Source organism: Carassius carassius, chromosome 43, assembly GCF_963082965.1.
Source record: "Carassius carassius chromosome 43, fCarCar2.1, whole genome shotgun sequence".
Lineage (NCBI taxonomy): Eukaryota > Metazoa > Chordata > Actinopteri > Cypriniformes > Cyprinidae > Carassius > Carassius carassius.
Genome location: NC_081797.1, coordinates 3,352,355 through 3,373,173, shown reverse-complemented (window position 1 = coordinate 3,373,173; position 20,819 = coordinate 3,352,355). Strand labels below are relative to the sequence as shown.

The following is a 20,819-nucleotide window of genomic DNA, read 5'->3' as shown; positions in this document are numbered from 1 at the left end:
GGCTCAACCGGATAAAGGAAGCGACTACGTCACTGCAGGCTCCGCCCACGTCATTACAAATGTTACTATGGCCCAGTTTTGCCTCATTAATATTAATATAGGTGGAGATTATTTATTCATTTATTTAAAAAGCTTTTTCAGTGTAGGGGCTGTATATAGTGATATTAATACACAATGAGATATGAACAGTGCAAGTGATTCAATTAAATAATATTTAAAAAAAAAAAATTGTAAAATGTGAGATATTGGGTTAAAAGTTTTCCTTTTTTTTTAAGAAAATTTCATATATATTACTACTACTACTACTTTTATATATTTCTAAAATAAAAACGACTTCAAAATACAGTAGTCCTGCCAAGCCATTCAAATGATCTTTTTTTTCATTTATTTATTTAAAAATGCTTTTTCAGCACACACTGTACAAAATGACTGTGAATTTAACGGTAAAACACTGTAAAAATGCTACAGTAAAAACCTGTTTAATGGTTTACGGTAAATTCTATAACGGAGAAAAACTGTATTGGACTTTACATGTAATTTTATAGGGGATGTATATGGTTATATTAATACACAATGAGATATGAACAGTGCCAGTGATTAAATAACATAGTTTTACATTATTTAAATTTTTTTGTCTTTTTTTTTCGCTTATTACATGAATATATTTTTCAAATGTGAGCTATTTTGTTAAAAATTCTCAAGTATATTATACTACTATTACTATCCACTCACCTAAAGGATTATTAGGAACACCATACTAATACTGTGTTTGACCCCCTTTCGCCTTCAGAATTGCCTTAATTCTACGTGGCATTGATTCAAGAAGGTGCTGAAAGCATTTTTTAGAAATGTTGGCCCAAATTGATAGGATAGCATGTTGGAGTTGATGGAGATTTGTGGGATGCACATCCAGGGCACGAAGCTCCCGTTCCACCACATCCCAAAGATGCTCTATTGGGTTGAGATCTGGTGACTGTGGGGGCCATTTTAGTACAGTGAACTCATTGTCATGTTCAAGAAACCAATTTGAAATGATTTGAGCTTTGTGACATGGTGCATTATCCTGTAGCCATCAGAGGATGGGTACATGGTGGTCATAAAGGGATGAACATGGTCAGAAACAATGCTCAGGTAGGCCGTGGCATTTAAACTATGCCCAATTGGCACTAAGGGGCCTAAAGTGTGCCAAGAAAGCATCCCCCACACCATTACACCACCACCAGCAGCCTGCAGAGTGGTAACAAGGCATGATGGATCCATGTTCTCATTCTGTTTACGCCAAATTCTGACTCTACCATCTGAATGTCTCAACAGAAATCGAGACTCATCAGACCAGGCAACATTTTTCCAGTCTTCAACTGTCCAATTTTGGTGAGCTCGTGCAAATTGTAGCATCTTTTTCCTATTTGTAGTGGAGATGAGTGGTCCCTGGTGGGGTCTTCTGCTGTTGTAGCCCATCCGCCTCAAGGTTGTGTGTGTTGTGGCTTCACAAATGCTTTGCTGCATACCTCGGTTGTAACAAGTGGTTATTTCAGTCAAAGTTGCTCTTCTATCAGCTTGAATCAGTCGGCATTTTCGCCCACAGGACTGCCGCATACTGGATGTTTTTCCCTTTTCACACCATTGTTTGTAAACCCTAGAAATGGTTGTGCGTGAAAATCCCAGTAACTTTCTTTCCCATTCTGACATTCAGTTTGGAGTTCAGGTGATTGTCTTGACCAGGACCACACCCCTAAATGCATTGAAGCAACTGCCATGTGATTGGATGATTAGATAATTGCATTAATGAGAAATTGAACAGGTGTTCCTAATAAGCCTTTAGGTGAGTGTATATATATTTCTAAAATTAAGATTCGCTAATTACATGTATTTATTTAGTAAAATGTGAGATATTGTGTTAAAAGTTTTCCTTTTTTTAAGAAAACATTTTCATGTATATTACTACTACTACTTTTATATATTTCTAAAATTAAAATGACATGAAATGCAGTAATAATTTTACAGGAATTCAGTTTCTTTTGATTTTTTTTAAGAAATGCTAATGAGATTAATGTATTTCTAAAATGTGAGATATTGTGTTACAAATTAACCTTTTTAAGAAAATATTTTCAAGTATATTACTACTACTACTATATCAATATATTTCTAAAATTAAAACAACATGTCAAATACAGTAGTCCTGACAAGCCATTCAAAAGATCATGCTAAATAATTTTCTAACTGGGTGCAATTGATATAACAATAAGATTAAATAAGAAAAAGTATTTTACAAATAAGAAATATACACTAATTTTAAGTTACACATACTAAGCAAAACGGAACCAAAGCATGCACGTCGACAATCAAAATGCTCTAAACTGGGTGCTCATTAAAGAAAATAATGAAAAAACAAACAAAAGTTGGCACACCATAGGCTCCAAAAATGCAAAACAAGTTAACATTGGACTTCACAAAGTTATCTGAAACTTTACCTTGTATGAAGACCCATATTGTTTTTTAAGTTACACATACATAAAATTTAATTGTCTGCCAAACCAAAATCAATTATTTTAAACCAAAATACAGGTTCTGCAAAAATAAAAAACCTTGATCCTGTAATACTATTAAGTATTACTTAATATATACTTATTGATATTTATATGATACAAGACCAACAATTTCATTTCAGGTAAGACGTTGCATCTCAGCCAATCAGCCCGTCTAACTAGGTAACGTCGCAATACGTAATTAATATTCATGAGCAAAGCCTTCGCCATAGTAGAACTCACTTGATCGGTCAAGACAAAAATAAGAGGAGGGGCTATTCCGGAGTGCATTACGTAAGATATTCCACGCAACCCAAAGTCACCGTCTGCTGTCTTTGTCGTGTGATTAAACCATATTTACCTGCATTAATATTGTACAGCAGTTAATTATTGCTAAATACGCTATGTATATGTATATCTGAACTGGACTGATTATATGGTTTGCTAGCTCAAATGTCTAATGGTGTGTCTGAAGGTCAAACCTCAGAGTAAAAATGACAGGAAACATTTCTAAAATAAAATATGCTGGAATGTGTGTGTGTACACGTCACTAAACTGACCTTGTTGTAAATAAACCGCAAGGAAGGGTCACCTCTGGGATTTAAAAAGGTCTTTTTTTATTTCACACAAGAATTGTAATGAATCAAGGATAAATAATTCATTCCGTTTGACCAGTTTTCCACAATTAGCTGCCTAAATACAAAGTGCAAACGGGACTTTATACCTCTCACTGCCTTTGACACAGCAGAACAAAATCAAGATGTTATTTAGTGCTTAGTGGACTCGGTATATCTACATTTGAAGTAACTCACTGCTTTTTAAAAAATGTTTTTAATTTCAGAGAAGACGTTAGAAAAATATTGCAGTTAAAAAGTAATTAAACGGAGTAGCAACATATAAAAAGAAACCCCTTCAAATGAATTTGTCCATCACAAATGTATTTTCTGAATGAAATGAAGATATACTCAGTAAATAAGTTTTTCCCCCCAAAAATCACAGCACAGAAATGAAATCATAGTTTAGTCAGATGTATGCCAGTGTTTGAGCAATAACAGACAGTCTGATTACAGTCAACAACAGGCAACTGTTCTCATCACGGGTTTAAAATATCGCCTGTAATGCCACACAACACATTATGAAAACATCACAAACACATTTAACAAGCCGCCACAATCTACTTAAAAGAAAAACAACAGACTACTTCTCACCAGAAGTGAAGTGTTAATTGCTACATGAGACTTTCATAAGATCACATTTTCCTTCAAGCTCTGGATGAAAAAAATCAATATTGATCAATGTGTAGTACTAAAACCAAGCATTATCTGAGGTGGGAGTTCAGTAGTTTGAAAAATTCAATGCAACAAATCATTAAAAACAAATGCTACTGGGTCAATCTCACGAAAACTGTCAAGAAAAAGTCATATTTCACCACAAAATCATTAATATTACTTGTTAATTCTTTTAAATACTTTCAACTTGGCACTTAATTCTCATTACTGAAATGCAAATAACATTATATTATTTACATGTAAATTAAGTGTATACAGTGGCTTACCTGATCTTATTAAAAGCAAAAAAAATATTATATATCAGATTGCTATAATTTTTTGCATAACAGTGATTTTTTTTCCCTATTACAGTAATGAAAATGCATTTTTTTAAAGTACCGTAATGATGTTTATTTATTTGCATTATGGTAATTAGAATTTTTTTTTTTGCATTACGTTAATCAAAATGAGATTTTTCACATTATGATAATGAAAAATTACATTTTTTGTGTTATGAATTTTATATATATATATATATATATATACATATCTATATATATGATCCACATATTTTCAGCGAGATTCACCCTATTATACTAGAACAATTTTCTCACTCTGGTCTCATTAGCAACACTTCATCAAGTCAGATTCAGTCATGTTAAAATAAAAACTTCATGATTACTCAGGAAAACGTTTCAACCATCAAATAACCCATTTTTGCAAACATTCAGCCTCAGGCTTTTCCTTCTAGCCCCGATGTGTGTGAACCCAAACTGTGCTTGTATTGGCCATGTTTTGGCATGTAACCTCTCGTTGTGATGCCACTGAGCAGAGAATGATTCACTATTAGCCAGTCACTCACAACTAAATTTCTCTACGTCGTCTCGAATGCTACAAAACCGTAAAGCAAAATGAAAGCAAGATGAAAACACACAATGCACACAGATTTAAAGACTACTTTAAACACGAGTCTATTAAGATGTGACTGCTAGGTCAAACTGCAATAACCAGAATCCCTCCCTCCCCGAACCCTGCCGACGCATCGCTCCGTAAAGCACTAGAAAATCAGTCTAACAGTAGATGCATGCTGAAGCTGGTTGACAGACTTGGCCGCTCATTTGCCGTCGCCGCTCTCGGCTGCGTTTTCCCGGCTGATGTAATTGAGAACAGGTGTGATGACATTGTCCTGGACATAGAGCTGGCAGGCGTTGATCTGATCGGTGGTGATGAATTGGAAAGCGTAATACAGAGACGCGGCCAGTGTGATGAACACCAGAAGCTTCAACCAGAAAGCCAACCAGCGACGGGGTCTGGGACGGGCGGCTGGTGTTGCACTGCAAACATCTGTGACGGAGGATTTGGTCACTGTGTAAGTGTTCTGCTGCTGAAGGGACTCCTCGGACCAGAGGCTCAGGGGCTTCACTGGACGGCCAGCTGCACCATGGATCGGCCTCCGACATGTGACCCTGCATAGATATACAGAGCTGAATTAAAAAGCTGATAACATAGCCCCGCAACCTGCAAAAATATCTAATATTAACTTGTTTTATTAAGGTGAGTTCAATTGTAGCATATTTTATTTAATGCCATGTCAGCATATATTATCAGGGCAAAAACTATTAAAAAAAAATACAATCATAACAAATACAATATAAACCAGCAAACAAACAAACACAAGTTATATTACACAAGAATTTTTTACATTAACATACTTTTTCTTTTTAAGTTTTTTTTTTGTGTGGCTAAATTATACTAGATAACTGAATATCTTCATAAAAGAGTTTTCTGCATACATTAAGAGCGGGACAGTGCAATAAAATATGTTTAACAGAAAGGGGAACCTTGCAGAACATGCACTGTGTAGGATCTTCACCTTTAAGCAAAAATGCATGAGTCTGTCTTGTATGACCTAATCGACATCTGGTAAATACCACTTGATCAAATCTACTTTTAAAAGAGATCCGTTTGAAATTTCTGGATGTATATCATGTAATTTATTATTTGTACATGTATCCCACTTTTCTTGCCACTTATTTAATATATAACGATTAATAATAGATCTGATCTCTGAGGGAGGAATTTGACTGAAGGGGAGGTCAAAAATATCAGTTAAGACTTTCCAACATGTCTTTTTTTTATAAATAAGAAGTAAATTTTTCTAATTACACAGCTTTAATGCACCTAATAAAACAAGAAAAGCATTCAAATTTTAAACGTTTTGTCATTAGTTTTTAAGGACAAAATGTTATTTATATCTCAAAACATATTCATGCACGTTAATTAACCTACAGTCTGCAAAGGAGTGTAAAAATATGTTTAAATACTCCATTCAATGTTCACAAAATAAGCTTTTATTTATTTAGAAAATCTGTCACTGTTTGGATGCAGCAGAAAACATCGGGCTCATTTTTGCATTTTCTTCAGTCGCTGGTTGTAATGGTTGTCGAAAGCAAAAATGCAATGAAATGCATCCTATTTTCTGACTAAATGTGATGATCTAGAACAAAATGGGCTCTATTTTTGAATCAGCACCCAAGAAATAGTAAGAAAAAAGTATTTGATTCCATTCAGCAAATCTGTGACAGGTCATATTTGGAATAATGCAAACAGCATGATCACACTAACGTTATTCCGGTTGGTGTGGCAGGTTCATTGGGGAAGATTTCCTTTAAAATATCTCCTCCATCCACAGATGTTTCCTCAGTGTCTGCTGCCGTCTCCTCCACCTGCTGCTGAATAGAAGATACATCAACTATTACAGAGCACAGCAGATGAGACTGAGCTCTACTATCATCTTTTTAATATGCACGTTCACTTTGTTCATTACTTTAGTGCGCTGTCTGCTGCTGGTCCTGATGGTGACAGGAGTCTTTCCTCTGCTCCGGACCGGCTTAGTCACAACGGAAACCAGTTCTGGTACAGGATCAACTCCTGCCAATCAAAAATCAAAACTGATTAAACAAAAACCTAATATAACCATAAATATTAAACTTTCAGTCATTACTCGAATTCTAGTGGCATGTTTGGAAGACTAAACTCTTTTTAATCTGAAGCAACTTCGATTGCCACAATTAAATGTTTACATTTGATGAAGAAAATGGGCTTGTCTGGAAGATTCGGATCATATCCAAAGTCTGACAGCTTAGTAAAACAATAACACACCTCTCCTCAAAAAGATGCAACATTTGAGGAGGTCGACAGTTGACTGAGTGAACACTACTAAATTAATAACAAACGATGAAGTTGATCTACTTGAAAGTGCATGAGCTGATTTACTTTGAAGTGCAAATCCAAAAAGACTCAATATTAATCATTCCTGCTCTTGTGTTAGAATGTTGAAATAAATCAACAACAAAACTTCTCTTGTTGAAATATTATGATTAGTGCTGTCAAACAATTAATCGCGATTAATCACATAAAAAAAAGTTTTTGTTTGTATTGTATATGTATGTGTGATGTGTATATTTATTATGTATGTATATATATATATATATATATATATATATATATATATATATATATATATATATATATATAAATACACACACATACAGTATATATTTTTTAAATATTTACACGTATTTCCATGTCTATATTTATATTCATACAATTTATATTATAAATAAATATTATATTGTAAATAAATATATTTAATATATAATAAAAAAAAATTCTGAAGTGAGTATTTATATATACACATAATAAATATACACAGTGCACATACATATATTATGTAAACTAAAACTTTTATTTTGGAAGTGATTAATTGCAATTAATCGTTTGACAGTACTAATTATGGTATATTATATAATATAATAACTATTAATGAGATAATATACTGTATTTTTATCATCTGAAACATCCTGTTCTATATCCTAAACTGACCTATATAATGCATTTCTTTTTCCAAGCATGCAAAGGCAAACAAATATGTGTCAATGCCATTCCAGTTCCACTTTGACAGATTTGTTTAAAGGTGTAGCAATTATAATAGACTAAATGTTGTTAATAATGACTGTTCGTAGTGTTCATAATGTTTAAAAAATTTTTTTTTTTACAAATATTATAAATTATATGTGAATGTAATAGTAAAATTCAACTTGTGTTGTTTTTTTCTCAACAATGCAATTTTGACCCAGAGCGACTTTTACTCAGACACAACTTGTTTTTAGGAAAATGTGATGCTTAAAAGTGCAAATGTAAAAAGCTTGTTTCAGTACTGATTTTACCTTCTTCTTTGTCGCTGTACTGATCTTCGGCTGAATGTGTGTTGCCGTTCTGGTTTCCTTCTGCTGTGATGGTGAGGGTCTCTGGGATGGTGGTCTCGGGTTCAGGAAAACTGCTCTCTAGCGGTGGATGCTCCAGGAGATGCTGGAGCTTCTTCTCATACACCTTACGTGTGGAGGCTATGATGCATACAGAAACAATACAATGCAAACCTTCACAAATCTACAGATGTAGGACATTCATAGTATGCAGTCAATAATCACAAAAACAACTTGACTGAAAAAAACTGTGATACTCACCAACAATTGGTCCTGAATGGACCCCATACTTCATAAGCTGAACCTTCAACTCTTCATCAGTCAAACCAGAGATGTCGTTCTCCTCTGGCCGAACTCTGTCAGTCTTTCTTATGGCTTTCTGAAAATATGGATTATGAATAGGGATTATGAAAAGGAAATTCTAACCACTATTTCTATTTACCTACTTCTATTTCTACCTACTAAGTAAATCACAGAAGTGTTTCTCTGTGTATAAAATGTAAAAGTGTTTACATGTAAACTAGCTTATTCTGAAATTACTCAAGTTAGAATAAACAACAATTATTAACTATTATTTTAAATGAAGTCAAAATAATTATTAATTTTTAGAAAGTATTTAGTCTTTTATTGTGGTAGACTAGTGGACTTATTATAGGTTTTATTATTTTAGGAATTATTATAGGTTTTATATGTATAAGTAAAATAGCAGAAAAAGATAAAGCTATTAAGAATCATTTGTTGTAAAAAAAAATAATAAAAAAAAAGCCTGGAATGATAATTATTAGAGCCCGACCAATATGAGTTTTTTGGGGCCGATACTGATATTAGGGATTTAAAAAAAAGGCTGATATTCTTGTGTATATTATAGTACAGTACCAGCAAAAAATTTGGACACTTTCCCATTTATGCGTCCACAGATTTCATTGGTACTACATATTAGAGGTCGACCGGTAGTGTATTTTGCTGATACCGATAGCTAGGTTGGACCACACTGGCCGATAACGATTAATTAACCGATAGTTTTTAAAATAGATACTGAACAAAAACTAAAATAGTGCAATATTTTAAAAAAAATAAAGCAGTACTGAACCATAATAGTAGTAGTAATAAAAGTAGTAATAATAACAGTAATAGTAAATGTTGAAATAACCACACTCTAATGAAATCAATTTTATTTTTTCATAAATGTCACTTTTTAATAGTTAAATTAAAGTTCAATCAAAAAGCAAGTCTAATTAATCAAAAACATGAAACAAATAAATTTTTACATAAATTTAATAACAGTTTAAAGTTTTTTTTTAGAAGCCTTATGATTTTTTATGACAGCTTTCATTCCTTTTATGGACCTTGACACTGTTATTTATTTAGCAGTCTATGGGACAGTCTTAAGCCTCCAGGTTTTCATCCAAAATATCTTAAACTGTGTTTGGAACAACATGGGGGTGAGTGATTTATGACTCAATTTTCATTTTAGGGAGGAATATCCCTTTAAGCACGAAGAAAAACATAAGTTCACTTTAAGGATTAAGTAGTTGTGGCATCCATAATTATAATTGCGATTAGAAATTCGATTAATTGTGCAGCCTAAATTATCCAATACACGCCTACTTCTATCTATAAGGTATATCAGGATTATGCAGAAGCGAATCAGTGTTAATGAATGCATGTGATTGTCACCTTCCCCGAGCGGCTCCTGTTGGTCAGCAGAGGGGCTGTCATCTCCTCATCGCTAGAGAAAGTGTCTGGAGCAGGGATGTTCTTCTTGTTGAGCACCGTCAGGTTCTTCAGATACAGCTGCACATACACGTCTTTCTTGCTGTCTGCGCTCGGCAGAGGGACTTTATTGGCAACTAACTCACTCTTCAGTTTCTCTTTCGTGAGCAGCGCCGGATCCTCGAGAAATTGCGCCATGCTTGATCTTCTTTACACAAAACACGTGGTTTTAATAACAAAGCGGAAGTACACTTATTCCCTTTTCACTTTTAAAAGTTAAGCGGTGTCTTTTTGTAAGTAGCTAAAGGAGAATAAAGTGAAAATGAAAGCGCGCGACTCTAGCGTTGTTGACAACCGGCTCGCGCCTTCCGTTTGAATATTCTCGTAGGATTTTACGAGAAACACAGCTATCTGTTACATCCAAAAAAATATTTTTTTGGAATAATGTACATCGAAGCATGTGGTTAAATCAAAACGGCGCTGCTAAAAATGCGGAAACAAACGGTTTTTGCGAAAGGCGGGTAAAAGTAGAAATCGCTCGACGGCTCGGTGCGCGCCCGCCTAGGAACTGGCGCTGTGGAACAAAGCTCAACGCTCATTGGTCGAATGGGTCAAGTAAGGCGTTCTCCTATTGGTTGAAGTGGAAGAGTGACAGACGCTGGCCCACAACAAAGAAGGCGACAGCTGCGGCTTCAACACCAACACTTTAATTTACAGCAGGTTTCTTCACAACAAACTATGGTTTATATGGAAAAAGAATATGAAATCATGATTATGAGTTCAGTTAAACAGCAAAAGGTAATGGTAGGGAATTTAAAGGGACTGTATTTCCTATTAAAAGACTACAATGCAAAGTGGGGGAGGGGTATGTTATAATTACTATGTAAATATCATGGTGCATGATGAATATGGTTATTATATCAAATTATGGCTTTTAATTACCATGGTATAACTCTACCACAGGAGTCAGGACTGACTTTTGTAATCATGTGCTTTAACACTGTAAAGACTATCACGTTTGATAAATTAATTTGTAAGGCCTCGATCAAAACTTTGTATAATTGTAAAAATGTCCACCTTTAGGTAGTGTGCGTGCGTTTTCAGTTTGGTACATTGAAAATAGGGGTTGTTTTTTTCTTTAATCAAGACTAATTTCAGGAAAAAAAATTGATTAATTAGTAAATTATTTAAAAATGATTGACAACACTAATATTTATAAGTGAAGTGACATACAGCAAAATATGGTAACCCATACTCAGAATTCGTGCTCTGCATTTAACCCATCCAAGTGCATACACACACACCGTGAACACACACCCAGAGCAGTGGGCAGCCATTTATGCTGCGGCACCCAGGGAGCAGTTGGGGGTTCGATGCCTTGCTTAAGGGCACCTCAATCGTGGTATTGCCAGCCCAAGACTCAAACCCACAACCTTAGGGTTAGGAGTCAAACTCTAACCACTAGGCCACGACTTATAAGCTAAATTATTAGTCTGATTACATAACTCGCATTACTTGTAATTGTAACCCCCAACACTGATTATTTCATATGTCAGGCTTTACAGGGTTACATGTAAGTGTTTTAAAGGTACATGCTTTTTGAATATATCAATCTATTTCTAATTCTAATAGCACATGCTACCAAAACATTGAAACGTTAGGCAAAAATGCACATGATAAGAATAAATTATTCTATTGTGGATTGTGGAAGAGTATCTCTTGCTAATATAGAGCAAGTACAGCATAGTGTCCTAAAGATGGCAGCAGAAGCCTTATTAGACCTACTGTAGCAGGACCGACGCATTTAGCCAAATGGATTGTATTTAGCAGCAAATTTGGTACAAATCTCTTCTTGTGGTATGACACACATGGTGAAGTGCAATGAAAAGAAAACGGATGAAATGCACATGTAAGGCCACTAATAATTTCAGTAAGAATGTACAAATAGATTTTTTTTAGATTTGATGTGCTTAAGTTAAGCCTCCAAGTCAACATGAAATCAAAATGGATTGTATTATATATATATATATATATATGCACACAATACGCACTCCTGATCTTATTGTCAGGATTGCATGTTATTTTAAAGAAATAACGGTGTCTTTGTATTCTTTTGTCAAAATGTTACATTGCTTTGCATCTAAAATTACTTTTATTTTCCCCAAGCCCTCATTTTTGATCCCCTCTTAATTATGCAATCAGTTACTAATAAAATCACCCAGTTTTTATAGGCTTATTAAATCTTTAGTGACATTCAATGAGCTGTATGAGGAAGACTTTGAAAGAATAAAGCTTAAAGGAATAGTTCACCCAAAATAAAAATGCCCAAACATAAAAAAACATCACAATAATCAACACCACTCCAGTCCATCAGTTAATGTCTTGTATGTTTTTATCAGCTGTTTTATCAACTCTCATTCTGATGGCAGCCATTCATATCCATTGGTGAGCAAGTGATGTAATGCTACATTCCTCCAAATCTGTTGAAGAAACAAACACATTTACATCTTGGATGGCCTGAGGCTGAGTTAATATTCAGCAAATTTACATTTTGGGGAGAACTACTTCTTTATAATGTGGTGGCCCCTCCAAGAGTTTCCAATCTTCCAATCAATCTTTTTTTTATTCTTTGTTCAAATGTCTCTTGGACTAATCTGGGCTCCGTTCCACTCATCTCAGATTCACGGCCTCCACACGGGTAATGAACCTGAGTTTGTGTGCGGGTGTGGTTGTAGGTATTCGTTTTGACCACTGTCTGGTCTTCCAGGATTACAGCTCGGTGTGGTTTAGGGCACCCTGGATCTCTGTCGTGATTTTGCCCCGCGCTTATGTTTCTGGGATAGCTGAATTATGGCAATGGTGCCCAAAACCACACAGATTTTAATGCTTAATCTTCAGTGAAAGCTTTCCAAGAGAGGTATGCCAGTGAAAAGCAGAGAGGGAAACTTTGAAAATGTTGAGCTCTTAAGAAACACACTTTCTGTCTTTATTGTATTTCATTTATACAGAAAACAGTCCTCTGGCCAAGCACCACATAAAAGTGTCTTTTAAAGCATAACAGTGGTGCCCTCAGGAAAGGGATCTGAGAGAAACTAAGCAATTATCAACATCGGGGTGTATAAAAGTGGTCTTGAAAAAGGAATGCAGTGTAAACTGTAGCAGGGTGATGACATGTTCAAACGTATAAACTGTCCAGGCGTGTACGTTTTCCAAATCCAACAATCTTCAAATTATATTTACTGTACATTTTTGTTTAATAATGGAATATGAGAATGCTTATGCATTGTAAATGCTGAAGTAACAGCCTCTGCAAGAGGGCTGTCATTTTTTTATATGTCTGTTTAATGTCAACGTGTTATAAGGTTTCAATGATCAAAATATGATTATATTGGAATGCAATAGTCTTTATAGATTTTACATTGGCAGTGGTTCAACTGCATGCTAAAACAGGATGCGAATGCTGTAAAATCCAAAAAAGTTGCTGCATCTACACTTAAAATGACAAGTAAACACACCTAGTCCAAGTACACACTGAGAGACTGCAGTACTTCTCAACATGAAGCTTAACCAGTCCTTCACACAACCACTGTCAGCATATGTAAAAACGGAAATTGTCAAATGGTTTGTGGTTGATAACCATATTTTAACATTAAATGCCTTCTCAATGAATTATTTGAGAGGTACTTTCAAAATGTTTGGGTTCTAATCTTTTCTTTAAGTTGAAATGTGTGATTTTTCTATGTTAATAATATGCAGCGACAACTATAAGTAAGCCATTTGTAGGTTGATTTTGCCAACAACAACAAAAAAGTGTAAACACTGTAGCTCTGTGGTGCCTTTCAAAACATTGCTCTGTTTGCTTGAGCATCTCAACCATCCCAACCCAGCAACACTGACTCAAGCAACGCTGAGGAGGGACTATCCATTTGCAAAATATGAGCCATGTATGACAATTATATACACATAGTTGCAATACAATCAACTGCAAGTAAACAAAGTAGAGATATAAAGTGGTTTTGATGCTGTAGTAACATTGTCTCCCCATGTGTGTTCACATTCATAGGGAGTTTAGCATTGTAATATACATGGCAATGTTAATGTGTTTGGTCTTGGCGGAATAAATATGCCACACTGCTGCTGCTACCAAAACTTGCTACTGAAGATTCATCCACAGACATGCTGCTGTGAACATGTAGGAAATATTGCTGCTGCACATATAACAAATAAGAAATAACACCACACACACAGAATACATGAAATTACCCCGTAGCAGATCTGTACAGGTGGAGCTGGGGAAGGTGGAGGGTTCCTGTATTTGTATCAAGTATTTGAATGTTGAGCAGCAAGCTCATTGGTTGCTGATGCGAAAAGTATCCAATAATCAACACCAAACAAGTAATGATTTGATTAAGTCAGATTGAGTTAGAAACTATTGGCCTGCGCCATCTAGAGTTTTACTTTGTGTTTAAATACACGTGGACATTCCTCTTGACCAGTGTATAACAACCAGCGTCTCAAAGGTTTGTATTCATGGCTAATTAGAATCAGGCCCTTGGTGTGGTGCTAGATTGAGAGACAGCTTTTCACAAGCGCTGAATGGATTTGTCCTGGCTTGGAAAAACCTAGTACAGTATATTTCCCCTGTTGACAGTCCAAACTGCGCTTATAGGACACACACCTTGATGTCAACTCCCACTACAGAGAAAGTGAGCCTCCATTTCCCGAAGTCTGCCAGTCTAGCTCTTTATGAACGGCGTGCCAAACAAGTTCTCCATTTATTTGTTCAATTATTATGTGAATTTTTGCTGTTTTGTTTGGCTGGCTTTGACGGAGGTCAGCTCGTGTCAATACTGGGTTGTACTCAAAGGCAATATGAACTGTCAGGTGTTTTTATGAGGCCTTGAGTAGGCACCAGGGCGAAGTCGCCACCCACGCCCACCTACTGTGTGCAGGTTGGACGTTTTCCACCCAACCAAACCATGGGGGCCGTCTGGTCAGATAACCATGTATATTGTGACTTCCCCATGTTAGCACAGGAATCCCACCTTGAGGATCCTATTTACACGGCCTGACACAAAGAACCGGTAGTTTATGCCAAGCACAATTACCCAAGCACCTGAAGAGAAATCCAGCTACTGTCCCAATGCACAGATCTGGCTCACACAGTTTGGTTGGGTGTTTCAATACTCCACTACTACAGGAATAATCCTGAATATTGCAGCTGCTTAGTATAACTGTATTTTGTGAAAGCCAATTTCTACACATTAAGGTCCATTTACACTCTAAAAAGTAATCTTTCTTCACTGGCATTGATGGTTCCATGCAGAACCTGTAACATCCATGGAACCTTTCAAGGTCCTCTATAGTGGAAAAGGGTTCTTTTGGTCATTAACAGTGATTATTCAGTGAACAGTTCTTAAAAAAACATTTTAAAAATTGAAACAATCTTGTTTTGCCATAAAGAACCTCTTGTGGAATGGAAAGGTTCCATGGATGTTATGGTTCTTCATGAAACCACAGATGCTAATCTACTTTTAAAAGTGCATTTAAGGGTGCTTCCAAAGAACAAAAACAATTCCTTCTGTGTCTTAAAAGTAATAAACCAATTTAAATGTACATATCACATAAAGAACAGAGTTTCTAAACAGTGTTTCAGTCACGTTAAAAATTAGATTAAAAAATAGAACGCATTTACTAGATTTAATAGAAATTTCCTTTAAAACCTTATTCTTGTCGTAAAAATGGGTCTTGCCATTTTTTAATTCCATGGGTCTAGCTTCCGCTTTCATCCATCTCCAGCTATTTTTAGCTGTACAAAACAGTTTGTTTTGCTGCTTGATATTGAAAGTTGGTGTGTCTTACCATATTATTTTAGTGTATAACTTTAATTGTGAACACACTGGTTTGTAGAGCACAGTTTTACCATTTACTGTTATGCTTCTCATTATTTCCATATAGCAGCTAATGACCCAGAAGTCTCCCCCATAGGCTTACTTCCGCATTGAAGAATAAGGTGGATAATGCCAAAAGAATGGCAAAATAGGTGCTATTATTTTTTCAATTTCACCAGCAGGCCACACAAATTTTGAAAGTGCTGCGTGTTTAACCTCGCGTTGATGTGTTTTATGGAATATTACATCACAGGAAGCACAATCATAAGGAATGACAGAGCGCTCGCCACCTGCGACAAGACACAAAACGTCTCTCAGACCATTCCTGTCCATCACTGAACCCTCTCGCTCTGGAAACTTAAACAGCTTTTTAAGAATGAGGAGGGTTTTTCAGTTTGTTGCTAAATTTAGCTTGGCCCTGTGTGAACAGCAGGATCCTGAGCCATTTTCAACAAAGATGAGCCGTAGCCCTTGCCCAGTGCCGGCGGGTGGCGATTGCCGGTGGTCTGCTGTTCTCTTATGCACTAGCTTTAAGTAAACACTGCAATTCTGCGGTCGCCAGCAAAAGGCCTTACTGTGTGGCAGCACACACAGCCTTGGTGTGCCTTCTCCTAAACCCCCAACCCACATCTTCAGCTCAGTGGACTGAGGTCAATGGGCATCGAGACCCATGATGTATGAGCCCCCTAAATCCAATGAAGCCCCTCAGAAGTTCTCCCTCCGGGTCCTCCTGTTCCTGCACTAACGCAGCACTTTTAAATGTATCACTGATCTGCCCCATCGCATTGGGTTCAGGGAGATGCGTGGGTCTTTAGAAGGACACGTCCCATTCACTTCCATTATGCAGTAAATATTTGTATATTTTATGTATGGCTGGATGGTGGAGGGCTAAACAAACCAAGCGTTTACTGGAAGGGCTTTCCCTCCAGACGATTAGATAAAATCGAAACATGTTTGTGTAGGCGGTTTGCTGACCGCTGAAATGTTGACAGACCACATGGGATGGCACCTGCTCGACAACACGAAAGCATTTGCCGTCATCTCTGAAATTGCATTCATTGTTTATTATGTAGAATTTGGAATGTCCTTTGAGAAGAAAAAAAATCACATATGGCCAAAAGCTTACAAATAGGTCAAATTTGCTTGCCTAGCCACCTTTTTCTTCAACGCGGAAGTAAGCATATAGGTGAGACTTCCAGTTCATTAACGGTAAAATGGGTTCCCCTTCAAAACAGTATGCTCTTAATTAAGATAAAACATTAAAATAATATGATAAGACACGCCAACTTTCAATATTAAGCAGCAAAACTAACTGTTTTGTTCAGCTAAAAGTATGGAGTGGACGCAGATGAGACCGGAAGCCAGACCCATAGAATTAACAAACATTTTTACGACAAGAGATGGGATATACTTTTTGCGCACAGACATTATTGCATGTTGAACGTAAACAATGTTGTTTATTATATGTAGTCATAAGACATTTAAAATATTATATGTAGTCATTATATGTAGTCATTTACATTTAAAATATGTAAAACGTGTAAAAAAAAAAAAAAGTGTATATGTATGTATTTATATTTATCATTTTTTATATATAAAACATGAGTGTGTCTGTATACACTGTGTATATATGTGTGTTCTCGTGACTATATATATGTGTTTGTGTGTGTGTGTGTGTGTGTGTATATATATATATATATATATATATAAATACACACACACAACAATACATTATATACTGTATATTTTGAATTACTGTATGTAATCATTTAACAAAATGTATTTAAAAATAAATTTCATCAAGAATAGAAATGTGTTTGTCTATCTCAGTGTTTTGTATTGTTCTTTGGAAATTGTAAACTTTACAATATGCACAGAAAATATCTAATTAATTGTTTTGTTTATATTTTTAATGTATGCATTTATTCTGCCTTAAGGGATAATAAAAAAGTTATTTAACAATTATTTACTATTTCCAACACATCAAAATTATTTAACAAATTTCACAGAAAACTTTGCATGCACTACATATTGAGTTTAACTTAGCAATATGAAGAATGGCAGCACTGTCGCCTTATATATGTTCAAATATGCTATACGCTGTTAGCTGATACAAAGCATTTCTCAAGTGAAAGGTCTCTTGTATGCCTTCTAAGCCTAGGAATACATCAAGTTAGACTTTGACAAGTTTCACTCATAGTTTTTATTGAGAACACACGTGTGTCCTTTCTGTGGCCCCTGGTGCTGAATATTTAAATAGAGTTTCAGTGAATACTCTTTTCATGAAGAATTCTCTTTATCGATGCGGCGCGAACGTAAATGAATGAAAAGACCGAGAGTTTGTTCCCCAAACAATAGCGACTTAAATGAAACGCTGCTTGTGGAGACCGGCGGTGGGAGGCGTGTTGGGGGTTTGGGAGCCGCTCTGTCGGTTTCCAAACTTCTTAGCTGCTAGCAGAAGGATTTACTGGAACCCTCAGACAGGCTTTCACAGCTCGGGCTCTAAACGGCCTGCTGGCAAGGCGGCCATGTTTTCTCTGGCACCGAATCAAACCCGCCGGACTAGATCCAAAAGTACCTAACAAAACACAAACCTGTGGGATGTTTGGATGATAAATTGCCGACGTTCTGAAAAATATTGGCCTCGCTGGGGACATCAGTCTTAATAATCTCACAGTCAGATGGCATACTGGGTGGTTGGGTCGGACCAGAGCTCCCACGATTCACTCGGGGTGGCGTTTGACTACAGGTGTCATATCAAAGTTTGTCCAAGTGCTGAGAAGGTCAAGTGCCAGTGGTTCGACAGGGGAACCGTCGAGGTGTTAAATGACACGTTTTATTCATTTAACAATTTCACGGAGAGGACCGCAAAAATCCCAGACGTTCCTCAGAAGCAGGATTCGTGATTAAATCTGGAGCACTGCTGTGCAGAGTTTTCTGCTAAAACCCTTCGGTCAAATGGAAGAAATCGTGTCATGTGTTCCCACATGGTTACATGATAAAAACAAACACAAGAACAAAACCGGAGTACACGGGAAGCGGAAAGGAAACTCGGTTAAACAATGTTTCTCACAAAACGCAGGGCTTTTGACATTGGTGTGGATGAGTCAAGCCCTTTTGAACATTGCTAGACGATGCTGTCACTGACTAGAAAGAAAATACAAAACAGAAGTAGTGTAGGGCTACTGAGAAGAAAGAATGAACATGAAGGATTCATGAAGAGAAAATCTACCTTTCCACAGATAAAATCATTCAGGTTTAGGATTTTCTTATCAAGAGCCATGTTTGGCTATATTCAGGTTTTTAGTCAGCGATATGGTTTTTAGGAGATTAAAAAAGTTCTTGTTTTCTATACCATCTATCACCAGATTTTATTTGTCAAATGAATACGAGGCGATGTTCACATTACAAAATACTAAAACTCCAGCAGACCAACAACCCGTTTGAGAAAATCAGACGTGACAAAAATGCTAATTCTGTCATAATTTATGTCACAGCCCCTCAAACTCATACGCTGTTATTTTCCTGTGGAACACAAGGGAGAAAACTCTTTTCACAGTTCTCACAAGCTCTAAAAAGGACAAAAACAAACAGTTCATATAATCGTTCATACTACATTTGCACATATTATATATGTGGCCCACATTTGCACTAATGTTCAAAAGTTTATGGTTAGTAAGGTTTTTTAATGCTTATGAAATAAATCTTTTATGATCACCAATGCTGCATTTATTTCATTACAAATTAATAAAAAACGATCCAATATTTCTTCTGTAACATTTTAAATGTCCTTACTGTTACTTTTGAACAATGTGATGCATCCTTGCTGACTAATAGTAAAAACTAAATTACCGACCCCAAACGTTAAAACACTACTGTAAGTCAGTTTATTTTCTAATGCACTGCCCCATAAAGATGGAAATATATGGAATATTTTAGTGTCACACTGAACTAATTTATAGTTGATGAGCATTAGTTATGTTGTGAACCTCTCTCTCCGAATTCTTTAAATGAAGCGGTACTATTTTGTGGGCTCCCCAAAAACCACCTTGGCCATTACGTTTGCTTAGGAGGCGAGCTAACCCCCCCACAGGCTTGATTTCTCTGAGGTTATGGTCATCATCCCTTGGGACAGTGGTCAGCCAAAGCTGTTTACTTTCTTCAACCAGCTGCACCCATATTTAGGGAGGGGAGGGTCTCATGGTCTCTGCTATGAGCTATAATGTTCCTCCGAACTCTCGCATAGAATTTCCTTGCAAACTAAAAGGCCAAATCAACATATGTTCAGCATAATGCAGCATATTTTTGGTAGAAGAATCATTTGGATCAGGAATTGGTTGGTAGAGGAACCATTTAAATTAAGAATTGTTTGGTAGAAGAATCATTTGAATTGGGAATTAGTTGATAGAAGAATCATTTAGATGATAAACGGTTGGAAGAAGAAGAATTGAATGGTAGGAAAATCATTTGAATGATGAATTGTTTGGTAGAAAAATCCTTTGGATCAGGAATTGGTTGGTAGAGGAAATATTTGGAAGATGAATTGGTTGGAAGAAGAATCATTTGAATGAGGAATTGGTTTGTAGAAGAATCATTTGAATGAGGAATTGTTTGGAAGAAGAATCATTTGGATGATGAATTGGTTGATAGAAGAATCATTTGGATGATGAATTTGTTTGTAGAAGAATCATTTGAATGAGGAATTGTTTGGAAGAAGAATCATTTGGATGATGAATTGGTTGATAGAAGAATCATTTGGATGATGAATTTGTTTGTAGAAGAATCATTTGAATGAGGAATTGTTTGGAAGAAGAATCATTTGAATGAGGAATTGGTTGATAGAAGAATCATTTGGATGATGAATTGGTTGATAGAAGAATAATTTGGATGATGAATTTGTTTGTAGAAGAATCATTTGAATGAGGAATTGTTTGGAAGAAGAATCATTTGAATGAGGAATTGGTTGATAGAAGAATCATTTGGATGATGAATTGGTTGATAGAAGAATCATTTGGATGATGAATTGGTTTGTAGAAGAATCATTTGAATGAGGAATTGTTTGGAAGAAGAATCATTTGGATGAGGAATTGTTTGGAAGAAGAATCATTTGAATGAGGAATTGGTTGATAGAAGAATCATTTGGATGATGAATTGGTT

General features: G+C 35.9%; 1 protein-coding gene across 2 annotated transcripts; it reads right to left on the bottom strand.

Annotated features, from left to right (window-relative positions):
- Positions 1-3,120: 3,120 nt before the first annotated feature.
- tmpob (thymopoietin b) lies at positions 3,121-10,366 on the bottom strand. 2 transcript variants are annotated; one of them, XM_059535813.1, is made up of 6 exons: positions 9,736-10,366; positions 8,320-8,437; positions 8,023-8,199; positions 6,621-6,724; positions 6,419-6,525; positions 3,121-5,259 (listed from the first exon to the last, which is right to left on the bottom strand). In XM_059535813.1, the coding sequence occupies exons 1-6, from the start codon at positions 9,967-9,969 to the stop codon at positions 4,908-4,910; spliced, it is 1,092 nt and encodes a 363-aa protein (XP_059391796.1). In that variant the 5' UTR covers positions 9,970-10,366; the 3' UTR covers positions 3,121-4,907. The 2 variants fall into 2 exon arrangements, with proteins under 2 accessions (XP_059391796.1, XP_059391797.1); XM_059535814.1 differs by having other exon boundaries at positions 6,419-6,522.
- Between the last annotated feature and the right edge of the window lie 10,453 nt (positions 10,367-20,819).